Below are 13,986 nucleotides of genomic sequence, written 5' to 3' on the forward strand. Positions count from 1 at the left end.
ATGTTCTCCCTGTGTCTGCATGGATTTTCCAGGTACTTCGGGCTTCCTCCCACAGTCAAAAAACATGCATGTGAGGACAATTGGGAACTCTAAATTTTCCATTGCTGTGAATTGGCGTATGTTTGCTTGTCTTTCTATGTAGCCCTGTGACTGGCAACTGGCAACTGGCAACTTGTCTAGGACGTGACAGGATTAATTTATAATTGGAACCTAGACACATTGTTTAGCCCTAGCACCTTGCAGGGCCGTGGTGGTGGTGTTAGTTGTTTTGGACAGTGCATGCAAACTCACAGCACTTAATTTTTTTCCACATTTTTTAATGCTACAGCCTTATTCCGAAATGTCTGAAATCCGCCATCCTCAGGTGCTTCCAGTTTCCACTGATCATCCTTAAGATATATCTGCAGTTTAATTAGGGTTCACCTGTGAGAAATTGAGTTGATAGGTCTGTCTGTACGGCATCACATTTGACAGCGCATGTCAGAGAATAAACCAAGAATCAAGTAAAAGGAACTGTCACTGGTGAAACGGCAAATGGCAGCCCATCTGAAGTTTGCCAAAAGGCACCTGAAGGACTCTTAGACCATGAGAAAAAGAATGATCTGGACCTTGGTGAAATCACCTCCATACCAAGTAAAGATAATTGGTTCCAAGTGGAGAAGCAGCTTCTTCACTCAAGGAGCCATAGTTAAAACACATTGCCTTTCCGTTACAGTGAACTTAAAGGACATTTTTGGAGAAACTCCAATTGTTTCAAAAAATACTGACCGTTTATTTTGTATGCAATTGTAGAAAACAAAACTTGTTAAAAAATACAGCCTTTGCTAAGCTTAATATTACCCACTGACTTGAAGAGATGTAGACACTATTTGAAATGTTCACAAGAATAAATCATTTATAACAATTTGTCATGCAGACTTGGATGAAATGCTTTGCTTTCAGTTTAAACCAAATCTCCAGCGATTCAATGATTTGCATTTAAAACAAATGTAAGCTGAACAAAAATATAGGAAGGGAACTCAAAGAAACAAAAACAATAAAAAAAATTAAAAAAAATCCTTGTATACCAAGGGTCCATCTGTGCTACAAATTAAAATTTGTAACAGTAAAATAAAATTAGGGGGGTATGTGTGTGGGAAATTGTATATGTGTATGTGTGTCTGAAGTCCATGTAGTGATTATTATTTTGTTAACAAAACATCTTTACCTTGTAAAATTTTCAAAGCAGTTTTTTTTTTTTACACATCTTTCCAAGACTTCTGTCTTCATGTCCCTACTTTTTTTTTGTCTACATCCAGTCAATTTTGCTTTTCCTATTGTTCCCTGTAGCGGTCCTTCTGCAGTGCCATGGTGGAGGAGCTGCAGGTGTCCCTGAAGTGCCAACGCAGGCTCAAACACAAGCCCCAGCCACCCGCTATGGTGAAAACGGAGGAGGTCATCAACATGCACACTTTCAACGACCGCAGACTGCCAGGGAAAGAGACCATGGCCTGAAATGGGAATCTCGACCATGTTATCACCCTCTCTCTTGCAGCGAGGAGGTTTGCAGAGACACAGGGGAAAATGGCGGAGGGAAATGGTGAACAGAGTTGTCACAGGGTTTCAATCATTGATAATTGAGCTGCTTTGAATAAAAGCAGAGGTTTGTCGGTGTAGTGATGAAATATATCGTTTGGTTTTTTTTTTATAAATAACCTGTGCATAAGAGGTTCAACAATATTTCCTGTGGAAATAACTTAACCCAAGGTGAAAATTCAGCACGTTACCTCATTAGTCTTACCACCTTGGCAAGGCAGAAACCTAGAGGCCTGGGACTTGGAAAATCCAGGAGTCAAAGACAGAGCCTGATATTTAAAAAGAAAAAAAAATGGGGGCAGGGAATGGACCTACCACTTTTAGCTGCTGTCTGTAAGTCATCTCTACACAGTTTTACATTTGTGAAGAAGCTAGCTGAGCAGCTTTAACCGATGCTTACAAACGAGGGAGACCATGTAAATGTGAACTTGACAAGCAGGAGTTAAGGATTGTTTATTTTAGCACTTGTGAATAGATTGAGCGAATGGGCTCGAGCCAAACTCAAACCCAAGCCCACATGATTTTTAGGAGATTAAGTGCTCCCACATTGTATAGAAAGACATTGCTTAGTCACACAGAGTATTGATCTACATCAAGGCAATAAGTGATTTGATTTATTTGTGTTTCAGAGTACTAATACTTTAAGTCTTAACTATTTGTGTGTGAGGGAGTGATCTTTAGATGCAGATTATATGCTTAAATACTTAAGGCAGTAGGGGCAATATTAATGTTCATGTATTAACTTGTACTTACAATTTCTTTGAGGTGCACACCCTTTACATCAATGACAAAGAACCTTGCACAACAATCACAAAATACACTTTTGAGTACAACTTAATTTATTTATTGTTTTTATATGAAGCTACTTATTTATGCCTGTACAAACTCCACTTCACATACTGCCGTTAATGCTCCTCATCTACAATTTTTAAGGTAAACAAACAGTCCCTTAATCTTTGCATACTCATCACTTTTCATTTTGTGTTTTTTTGTTTGTTTTCTGTTTTTTGGCAGCAAAGCTCTACACACAGTACACATGCAATTTCTACAATGAAGTGTTTTTGTACTTAAATAATCAAAAGTTTTGTAAGGATTTTTATCAATACTATATACAAAACAGGGAGTGTTGTCCGTCCATTAAAGAAGGATAATTCTTCTGGCTGGTAGGGCCGTTAAGAAACCCCACTAAACTTTCCACACACAGACACACACGCACACACACACACACACACACACACACACACACACACACACACAACCAAGAGGGTGTGTGCAGCCTGGGTGCACCCATTCTCTATGGAGGTGATTCATACTAATTAGTACTATTAATACAATGATTAGTACAAAACATTCTGGTAAGCGTTTGTGACTTATTGTTGTTTTGAAGAAGAAAAAGAAAAAAAAAACTATTTTTATCATGTAAAAGAATCATATTTAAATAAAACAATATTTTTACTTCACATGAAGAAAGCAATGTTAATACAGGTTAAAGCAAATATTTTGTGTCTACACACCAAGTTAAGAAGAAGAAGACTGCTGATGAAGCATAATGTTTTTATGTTGATTATTGATACTCTGCTAGAGCCCAATACTGAGCATTGTATGTAAATGGTTTTGAAAAATGGGTTAAAGAAGAAAGGACACTTAAGAAAAAATGTGTTGTAAAAAAAAAAATAAAGATGGCGTGCACATAGTTTATCCTTTGAGGTTGATGCACAAGTTAAAAACCAAAATTAAATAAAAAAAAATACACAAATCATCTGTCTGAATCATCTATTAAATATGCATGCATGCATCAAAGAAATGTGGCAACAACTTTTCTGGCTTACAATTTTCTCCTGATGGAATGTGTGCAAGGTAAGAGGAGGGTAAGAGTAGAACTAAAATTCTTACTGTCAAGTCTACATTTAGACACATTTATTTGATGAGTTTAGAGGAAGGGAGGCTTGTACCATTCACCTCCATTTTGTTTGCGTAGCAGCTCACGTCTCTGCCTCCCGGATCTCGAGACAACAGGCACTGGTAATTAAAGGGGATGAATTTACTCATGATTATAAGGCTACAGGCACAACGCAAAAAAAGGCGAATTTACCAAAAAATATTGAACTGTTCCTTTAATGCAAGGCAAAGTACAAAGAACAGCACACTATTGTGGTGTTGGCGTGATATTCAGAGGTCAATGGAAAGTCGCACCCTACTCCTGGCGGATGACCAAACTTCTCACCCTATCCCAAAGGGAGATACATAGGTTTCCACCCAGCAGAGGGAATTGATTTTGGCCGCTCGTATTGGTGACGCTCTATCTGACCCCCAATCGTGAGTATGACACCGATACTTGAACTCCTCCATCTGTGGTAGGACCTCAATCCACTCTTTTCTGGATGAGGACACTTGGTTGCCAACTGCTCTAGTCAGAACTACAGGTCCATCATGCATGATCAAAAAAAGGACCACATCATCTGCAAAAAGTAGAGATGTGATTCCCAGGTAGCAAAACTGGACCCTGGACCCACCCGGCTGCGACTAGAAATTCTGTTCATATATATGAAGACAACCAGTCTGCAAGTCCACAAAACAAATATAAAATGGTTGGGCAAACTCCCATGCACCCTCCACCACCCTCAAGAGAGTAAAGAGCAGGTGCACTGTTCAATAACTAGGATGATTGGTCTATCCAAAGTTCAACAATCGACCAGACCCTCCTCTCTCTGCCATCCTGGCATAGACTTTATGGGGGAAGTCGAGGAGTGTGATCCCATGATAGTTGGAACACACCCTCTAGTCCCCCTTCTTGAAGATGGGAACCACCACCCCAGTCTGCCACTCCAGTCGTATCACCCCTGACATCCACGCAATATTGCAAAGACATGTCAACCAGGACAGCCCTACAACATCCCAGAGCCTTTAGGTAACCAGGTAACCAAGGGGGAATCTCATCCACCCTAAGGGCTCCATCGTTTTGGTGGTGTTTAACTGCTTCAGCGACTGGTGTCCCCAGAGATTTCTCCCAGAGTCTGCTTCCTGCATGGAACGAGTGATGGTGGGATTGAGGCAATCCTGGAAGTATTCCTTCAACTGCCAGACTAATTGATGTTGGCAGCCCATGCAAACAGTGTACGGAAGTCCAGCGACTTCTGCACACTACCCTCCCTTTCCGCCCTGAGGGGCCTGGCAGTTAGTCGTAATCGCATTGGGTCTCATCTAAGGTCATTTTCCGTGGCCTCACCAAACTCCTCCCACAGCCAAGTTTTTGCCTCGTAACTGCCGCTGCTGTGAAATGATTTGTCCTACGGTAGCTGCCTCCAGCTTGGGGTATGTCCTGTAGACCACCTTCTTTAGCTTGACCTCGAGTGTCCTGGGCACAAAGAGACCTTGACATTAATCTTAATTATATGTACACAAGGTCTGATAAGGTGGTTTAGAGGATTTTGTGTGTTCTCCATGAATTCCTCCTACTCATTTTTTCCAGACTCAAGTTGTTCAAGGAAACTTCAAATATGATATAAGTTTGTGATAAATGCATACAAAGGTAACCCGCAATTACAAAGATCTGATTGTAGGGAAAATTAAAACAAATGCAGCAAACTCAAATTTTCCGTAAAAGCACAGATGCACCTGCACATCTGTAGGTGTGGTCTGACATTCTCATGAGGTACATGTTAGCCATATAAATCAGGCAGGGAGATCCCAGAACAGAGCCAAATTAAGAATTGACAAGTGAAATAAAATTTATTTTTGACTTAAGCGGTCGTGACTGAAATCCCTTTCAAGTGGGCTCATGTACTCAACAATTTAACACATGCTGATATGTCGTAGCATATTTTGATCAGTTGGTAAAGGTTCAGATAGGGCTGCAGACTCGTAATGCCAGCAAAGCAGTTGCTGTACTGCATTACCTGTACTTTGTAAGTGGCAACTACAAAGTGGCATTAACTAAAGTGGTAAAGCAAAGGTTTTTATATGTATTGTATAGTTTCATAGCATCTGATGATTGAATGAATGTGAAGAGATCACACGAAAGGGTGTTGATACCACTGGAAAAATAAGGAGGTTTTTGCATTCCTTAAGATGCCCTCACTATAGTGTGGTAGCCTCACTAAATGCAGTCGGTACGTAAATGAAAGCACTAAAGTGCTTTAATGCCATAGTTGCTTACCTGTGACAGCTGGAGAGCACTTACAGGTCTCTACACTGCATTCAATATTTAAGCTGTCTTAGTAAGCAACATAACACATGAAAAATACAGCTGACATTACCTTTAGAAGCCTAATGGAATTTCACACAGTCAGTCATTTTCTCCCCAATTGGCCAGGGTGTAGTATAAGGAGAACTTGTATATGTGTAATTCATTTATTTGGGGGATGCAATGCTACATTTAGCTTGGAGTTATAAAGACAGGCATGGTTCTTTGGGTGCTGCGTAATTTCTCTTCCACTCATCAGCTTTTGTGATGAGATTGAGATTAGAAAAATGAAATGTTGCTGTTCTCCGGTGGGAAAACCTGCTGCACCCATATTGTACAAATACAAATGAAAACTATCTGTAGCAGTGGGTCAGAAACAGCTGAAAATATAATTTTAAAAAAATGCAATTGCTGCTAGATAATCGATAATCAATATGGTCCAAAAATAGTCCAATGAGAGGTTGAAAATGTTTGTCTCTTGCTGTCGTATGGCTTGTTTCCAGACTTGGGGATTTGCAGCCCAACTCCATCAATAATTTAACATCCAGTTAAATTTTAAGTAAGTAAGAGGTCACATCTTTGCTCCTCTGAAAACATCTCATCAGTTTTGTTTTGTTTTTTTGTGAATGTCGGAACATTTAAAAAGCAATGTGAAATTTTCAGCGATTAGAGCTTAATCAGAGCTTTTAGTCTTGCATGATTTTTTACATGGTGTTTTCAGTATCATTGTGGCTTCCTAAATAATAAAGCAGCCTTTTTCATAGCTGTTACTTGCACAGTTTCTTCTTACCAGCGAAGAATTTTGAGTGTTCATGTTTCGACATTAAACATTTTATTGTTTAAACATTTAGAGATGAATGCTGAATGGATGAATGCATACAACATTTGTAAATGCAGTTAATTCCAGTTTTCCCAGTACTGAATTACCTGCAGTAATTACAGTAGTGCTTTATTTTTTTTTTATCAGATAATGACCTGTACATTTTATCCAATCTGTTTTTGAGTTGTTTTTTGTTTGTACAATCCTGTGTCGATTTGAAACAAAAAAAAAAAAAAAGTGTGAGAGTGTCCCTGCATTATTTTTGACGTCTTTGACGTCACTCCACATTGTCACGCGTACAAAAGTCTGTTAAGCTGCTTGTCCAGATTTCATTTCCTGTTTTAGAAGCGCCATTTGAGCATGTGCCTCTAGAAAGAAACATGAATCATGGGCAATAGGTAATTTAACGAACGTGACCCAGTTTTGCTGTAATGGGCTGTTCCGCACTAAGATGATTTGAGGCTTTCTCCTTTGACAGCATGGATTCCAGCATGTTTACAAATTGAAGAAAGGGGTTGGAGATCATTTTCAGAATAAATCTGCGTTCTCCAAGGCAATAATATTCCGAGATGTTCTTTTGAAGCTTTTTCGCCCTCTGATGAGTAAGATTGCGCTGGATTTGTGTCTTTTTCCTCTCTCTCTCTTTCTCGTTATGACTTGATTTGAGTTTGTCAACACCTTCTTGTGATTTTATTTATTTATTTGATTTGGACAATGCACGTCACTTGACATGTCAGCAAACGCATCAATGTAAATATGCCGAAATTAGCATAGATGCTAATTTTAATCCATTGTCCTGAGGCAGATTTTTTAGAAACATAGAAACAATACATTATATATACACAAAACAATTTGACAAATAGATAAAACATGCAGAGATCTTACGAACAGAATTAGTTCCAATTCACATAGAAAAGATAACATTACTCGTGAGAGCAGGTCTTGTTATTAACCACTGCTTTAAGGGTCTTTTCAAAGGTGGTGTCGCTGTGACAGCTTCTGACGTGAGCTGGCAGTGAGTTCCAGCACTGTGATTATGACCCTCACTTACATGTTTATACATCTCAGGAAAACAAGCTGTGGGGGTCATCTAGATGCCAAAGTGATGACATCTAGAATGACGCACAACGTGACTGCTGAAGCCACAATCGAAGTTCAGCGGTATCTGTCGGAGCCAAATATAGGGGAGGGCCGATGACCTGCTTCAATTCCTTCAATGCTTCAAAGTCTAATGATGCATCATCTGCACATCACTGCTCTTCAGGATCTTTTAATGTTTCACACCTTCATATTATGATTTCATTGAAAGAAAGGCATTATAAACTGTAGAATTCCAAAATTTAGACGGTGATATTTTTTTCTTTATTACATGCATTAAGCTGTAACATCAGCTAATACGTATAAATCAAATCTTTGCGATGGCCACTAAATCTTTAGTGAGGTTACTGTCCGTGTGAATGAATCCTACCTAGCATCAGTCGCCCGCTCTTCTTTACCTCCCTAATGCTGCTTCTAGAGTCAAACCTAACAACGGCAGAATGAAATGCATTATGGTTTGAGATAAGTTAATTTTGTTTGTGTTCACACAGATTGTGATCTGCGATCAATTGTGCCTTATCAGACTGATCAAATGGAATTTCGGTTCTGGTGATTCTCCGGTGAAAATAAATGTCCGTGTCCAGAGGTGCCATATCTGTCATCACCTGGGAATTTATTCATGTTTAACTGCTTTTAGATTCACGGCTGTATTGCTCATGCAGCCATACCGCCGCTTCACCTCAGCTTCTATGTGCCCAGGTGATATTCGCTGATCATGACACGTGATCACTTCAGTACATGGAGGAAAAGCCGTGAGCAATCCAGCTGCCTGGCAGCCTGTTTCGTAATTGCCATGAACGCTTGCGTCTTCAAATGAACCATACGAAAAAGTTGGACGAGGTATCTTGGTTTGGCCGCACAGGCCATGGTAGTTTGTGGGTTGAGAGGGTGAAAGACGTTGCAATCTCAAATGTAACCATTTGATGTCGCTGTTTCTACTTCAAAATCAACATACTGCTACATTTTGTAGCAGGGCGGGGGTGGGGGATTAGTCTTTGCCCTCAAAATAAAAGCATGAACACATTGTACTTCATGATATTTCTGATCATTTCTGAGTACAAGCATCACAGACACACACAAATTATTAACCTATATTTTTATTTTTATTTTGCCACGCCTACGATGTTACGTTTTGATACTGACGTTACTTCATGCAAAAGCATGCACAGCTGCTGACTTGTGAATAATTCTTGGGGATAAATGACAGAAATAATAACATGCGTGTGTGTGTGTGTGCGTGTTCGTGCACGCGAGAGAGTGAGAGAGCGCGAGAAAGGGAGAAGGGAAAAAGGGAGGTTACACAAGGCTGTTGTGTTGTAGGTAACCTTGGCTTTGTCCTCCACTCGCCAGCACTCATTTGAACCACAATCTCTCGCTCTGTCTTTTCCTTAGCATGCTATTATTCACACATTCACAATGGCAGTAACACAATCCTTTTTTTTTTCCCTTGATCATTTTGGGCTGGCCTCAAAGCATCAAGAGGCAGATATTCATTATCTGTCATCATATTCATTTCTATGCTAATGGGAAAGCCATTCCCGATGAAAATCTGTTTTTGGTTCCCCAAACAGAAGTAAATGGCAATCGCGCATTGTTTGTTCCCAAGTTCTGCCTGTAATGGGAGGGCAACATTTTGAATATGTGCAACGTGTAGGTTATATTCTGAAAATCATACGGTGCTTCATGCAGAAACTGTTTCATATTTCCAACTAATGTTTGGCCTGATTGATCATTATTATATTGGTAAAAGCTTAATGCACCGGACGCCAGGGGCGATTCAAGGATCAGAGCTTTAGGAGTGGTAAGCACCCAATGAGCCCTACCACCACCACCACCACCACCACCACCAACAACAACAACAACAACAACACCAGCACCGCAAACGCCAACACCACTACCAACACCACTACTACCACAACAAACAGAAGAGTCCATTTGCCCTTTTTTCTTTTATAAGCAAAAGAACCAAACAAGCATCCAGCCATCCATTTTCAATACCCGCTTTGTCCCGCACTCAGGGTCACAGGGAGCCTATCTCAGCTGTCACAGGGCGAAGGCAGTGTCGCCAATTTATCCCAGAGCCACATACAGACAAACCACCATTCGCACTCACACACACACACACACACACACACACACACACACACACACACACACACAGACACACCTACGGTCACTTCAGAGTCCCCAGTTTGCCTCACGTGCATGTTTTTGGACTGTGGAAGGAAGCCAGAGAACCTGGAGAGAACTCACGCAGACACAGTGATCACTGGTTCATCAGCTCATGTTCTCTCCCTCTCCGTTGTTTCCTTGCTTCCGGGAAGGTGTCCCAAACATTAAAGTCTTTTTACCATTGTCATTCTGAGGGCAGTCAGCAGATATGGGGGCTAATTGCTTGTTGCTGGGAGTCGCCCTCAAGCCCAGAGTGCCTTTGGTGGCCGGAAAAAAGATCATAAATGAGACAAAAAGAGTGACAGTCTAATGGAAGAGCGGGAAGGAGAAGGGAAGGGTAATAGTGACTGATGACGTGCATATCAATATGAGCTCTTATCAATACCTTCCTTACCTGCGAGGTAAACAATGACTCCTAATTACGGGGCCGAGTTTTGATTAAGATGACGGTGGAGTAATTATTGCCTCTGACGGGGATGATTGAGCCAGGAGACCATGTTCTGATTAGTCTGCGTGTCTTTCTCTCCCCCATCAGGACGCAATCAAGGACACGACCTCTGGTTGTCAGTTTGATATCATGCTGCAACAGGAGAGTCAACTAATGTTTTTTTCTTATTTTTCTTACGAGGCCTTGCCAAGATCCTTCAGGTAGGACTCAATTCTTGTACTTTAAAAGACGTTTCCTGTCTTAGTAATAATATTTTGTCCATTAACTAAGACGCTATGTTGGTTCTAATGATTCCTCATTTAAAAAGGTTAGTCAAGCAGCAAGTTTTTCCTCAGGTTTTTTAGAATAAACTGGGCTGAAAGCGGCTGCTGGTTATTCGTGTGGACTAAGTGGGCAGCAACAAAGTGTGAAACTACCAATGGGGGAAATGCCAGTATCCTCAGGCCTGTCCCTGCCATGCCAATATAAACCCTGATCATAATGATGGAATTGATAAGGATTTGAAGATGAAATCTGATAACTTTCAACAATTTTTTTTTAGCTCACAATTATCTGAATCCATTCACCGATTGCCACACCCACTTCTTACCCAGGCACCTGTAACTGTCAAAGCTTCCACGGTGGGACAGCAAGTATCTTTGCATTCGGAGACCTCCGATCAAATTTTACAGGCGAGGACTCTCAGCTGGTGGTCAGCAAGAAAGAGGTACTCTTGGCATCAGGATGGAATCCTTGCTAATGGATTGACACCTCGACGACTATCTGAACCATAGTTTTAGGAAGAGATTATACCAGTTTCGTATGCCAGCGCATGTCTTTGCACGGATTGATTCAAAAACTTTATAAGTTCTGCTCCGATGTTGTCGGAGGACAAAATAAGTGACGTGTGAAGACAGCACTGATAATCAGTAGTTAGACAGGATCAATCACTTTCGCAAGCATATAAAGGGCATGTGTTTAATGAAAATACAAATAGAGACCCACTGAAGTGCGTGATGGGGATCAAACAGGCTCATGATTTCGACCACAGAGAGTTGGGTGGGAAAAAAAGGTTACACTTATTAACCTTTCTGAAATGGCTTATGAGCTGAGCCTGTATTGATGACCTAGGTTATGAAGTGAAAGTTATTTCTCCAGGAAGCCAAAATGAAAGGTTAAACTATTCACATTAATTGCTCCACGAGTCACTTATTGACAGACCCTTAAGCTTTGGCCGGCCCAGCGAGAGAATCTGAGAAACAGAGAAGGACACAGAGAGGAGACGATGAATATGGAAAGGCCCTTGACATTGCTGCCCGTTTTGAACAAACTTTCACACGCAGAGGTGCCCAAGTGGTGCCTAAGAAGTGCATCAGTGGGATCAGCCGAGAACTCACCTTTGTTATTCACACAAAACCCCAACAAAAGCAGCTCAATGTTCCGGCTGATGTTCACCCTGGCCACTGCCGCACATGCTTGCTCTGGAGGATTTCACTTGGTTTCTCCCTTGATTGTGCAAAGCGCTACAAGACGCCCTCTGTCGTGATTTAGCGCTTTACAAACACAAGTTGACTGATTGATTGATTTATTAACTGGTGCAAAACACTGGCCACATGCGGACAACTTACAAATAACTTTGAGCTTGTTTCGCCCCGCTTTATGTCCATTACTTACTGTGGAAATAGCAGGCTGGAAACAGATATTGAACAGAATATATTGTAGATCAAGGGTTGGTTAGCTTCTGGCCGGGGGGCCCCCTTCGCAAACCAACAGACAGTGTTGTATGAAGATATGTAAAGAAACATCAATTTTTATTTACCATTCAAAAATTGCTACATTTGTTTAGAATAAGAATACTGTCAACTAACGTGTCGATAATCATGGCCATTTTTCTGTCTGCCACACTTAATGTATGCTGCCTCATATTTTCTTACTTTAGTCTGCCTATTCTTAAGTTTTTTTGCAGCAGCTTCGGTCTTTGTCACAAATCTGTCTATTTTGCACTACCAAGGCTCATAGGCGCTGAATTATGTTTGCCTGCCGGTTCCCAAGTGACTCTGTGTCTGCGTGGGTTCTCTCCAGGTTCTCCGGCTTCCTCCCACAGTACAAAAACATCCATGTGAGGCCAATTGGAAGCTTTAAATTGAAGTGTGTGTGAGTGCAAATGTTTTTTTTGTCTCTAAGTGGATGATGACGATGATGAGGATGGTGGCTTCATCTCTAAACGGGAAATGGGAAAAATGCACAGGATAGGTTTTTTTTGCGTGTGTGTCAGACTTGTAGACTTGTATTGGCTGAAAGCAAGGCAGTGACTCTCATTGGGAATTCCAACATGTCCAACATGTCCACCGTCTGCTCAATGTCTGTTTGTCTTGTTTATTTTTAACCGACCTCAGTGGCCTTTTCTCTCAGAGTTGTGGAGTCGCGGCATTTCTATTGATTTTACTTTGTTTACCAAACTGTGTGGGACTCGGAAGCAAATGATCATTCCCAGGTGAGTACCTCTGCCAATGTGCTCAGCCTGCTGGATGTTTCTCTCAGATACACTCATACTGTGACAGCTGTACAACCTGTACAACAGTGGCGAACCCTCTGGGCATTCTGTGTCTTCAGAGAAGTCTTAGAAATTTTCTGTGGACTAAATTAAATAAAACGTAATTATTATTATTATATACATATTTCATTTTATAGTGTAAATAAATTATTTTTTCTCTTATCTACATGAGCCTACTGGGAAGTTCACATCAGTAATGAAAGTGTAACTGTCCTGAAAACACATTATCCAATCAGAATCATCAGAATCTATCAAGACCCGGTTAGATACTGTAGCTCATTCATTGCTTACATTAGTATTGTAATTTGATGCACAATGGCTGGAAACTATAAGGGTTAGGGTGATTTCTGAGACCTTGTATACGGTTGATATTCCAGTTGATGTCTCCGACCCTGTAAAACACTTTAAAAGACAAGGTGTGATATGTGACGTGCGTTGCGGTTCTTTTAGCACAATGGCTTTTTTTGCTTGACGTCTTTCCTCCAATACATCATTATTTATTTGCAGTACTGCACTGTTTCACAAAATGGTCATTTGACATGAACGTACATTTTCTATTTTACCTTGAAAATGTTTTAACTGACATTTTGTTTTAACTGGGCACCATTCAGAAGTCCTTGTCTTTCTTATTTGAAACCCTACAGAGAAATAAGAAAAGAATGGACAACATGAAAAGGGCAGATTGTTGAAAGTGTTTTAGCGTTTATCACATTTACATTGGACCAGTGCCACTCACTAGGGAAGAAGAATATTTGCCCTTGCAGTTCATTTTCACAGGAAGCTGGAAAATAGAGCTGTACGATCAATACAAAATGTCAGTGGCCTGCAGGCCTGACAGCCCCAGTCCCAGCTACAGCGCTGCAAAGAAGTTGAGACCAGATTATCAGGAAACTGTAAGTAGGCTCATTCTTTTTGTTTTGTTGTTGTTGTTTTTTTATTAGATCCGATGTCATGCAAAAGGGGAGGAAGTTCACACTAATTCATGGTAGGTACCTCAAACCCAGAGGTGGGCAAACTTATTGACAGGTGGGCTACAAAAAATGTAACAGAGGGGCCTGGAGCAGGAGCAGATGGATGGAGTGTTTTGGTGACCCACCTCATAGGAGAAAAAATATATCATGGGATATGTAGAAAACATGTTAATACATGTTTGATGA

At 40.7% G+C, this 13,986-nt stretch overlaps 1 protein-coding gene across 3 annotated transcripts in view; it reads left to right on the top strand.

The window, feature by feature from the left end:
- Positions 1-3,329, top strand: part of grik2 (glutamate receptor, ionotropic, kainate 2) — a 136,438-nt gene extending 133,109 nt beyond the window's left edge. For all 3 annotated transcript variants that reach the window (XM_076041018.1, XM_076041020.1, XM_076041019.1), the window contains one exon: positions 1,330-3,329. In XM_076041018.1, the coding sequence (XP_075897133.1) occupies positions 1,330-1,583 (254 nt within the window). In that variant the 3' untranslated portion in view covers positions 1,584-3,329. The remainder of the gene's footprint in view (positions 1-1,329) is intronic.
- Positions 3,330-13,986: the final 10,657 nt, after the last annotated feature.

This window comes from Nelusetta ayraudi, unplaced genomic scaffold (genome assembly GCF_046127955.1).
Source record: "Nelusetta ayraudi isolate G7.1 ecotype Tasmania unplaced genomic scaffold, CSIRO-AGI_Nayr_v1 ptg000063l, whole genome shotgun sequence".
Taxonomy (NCBI): domain Eukaryota; kingdom Metazoa; phylum Chordata; class Actinopteri; order Tetraodontiformes; family Monacanthidae; genus Nelusetta; species Nelusetta ayraudi.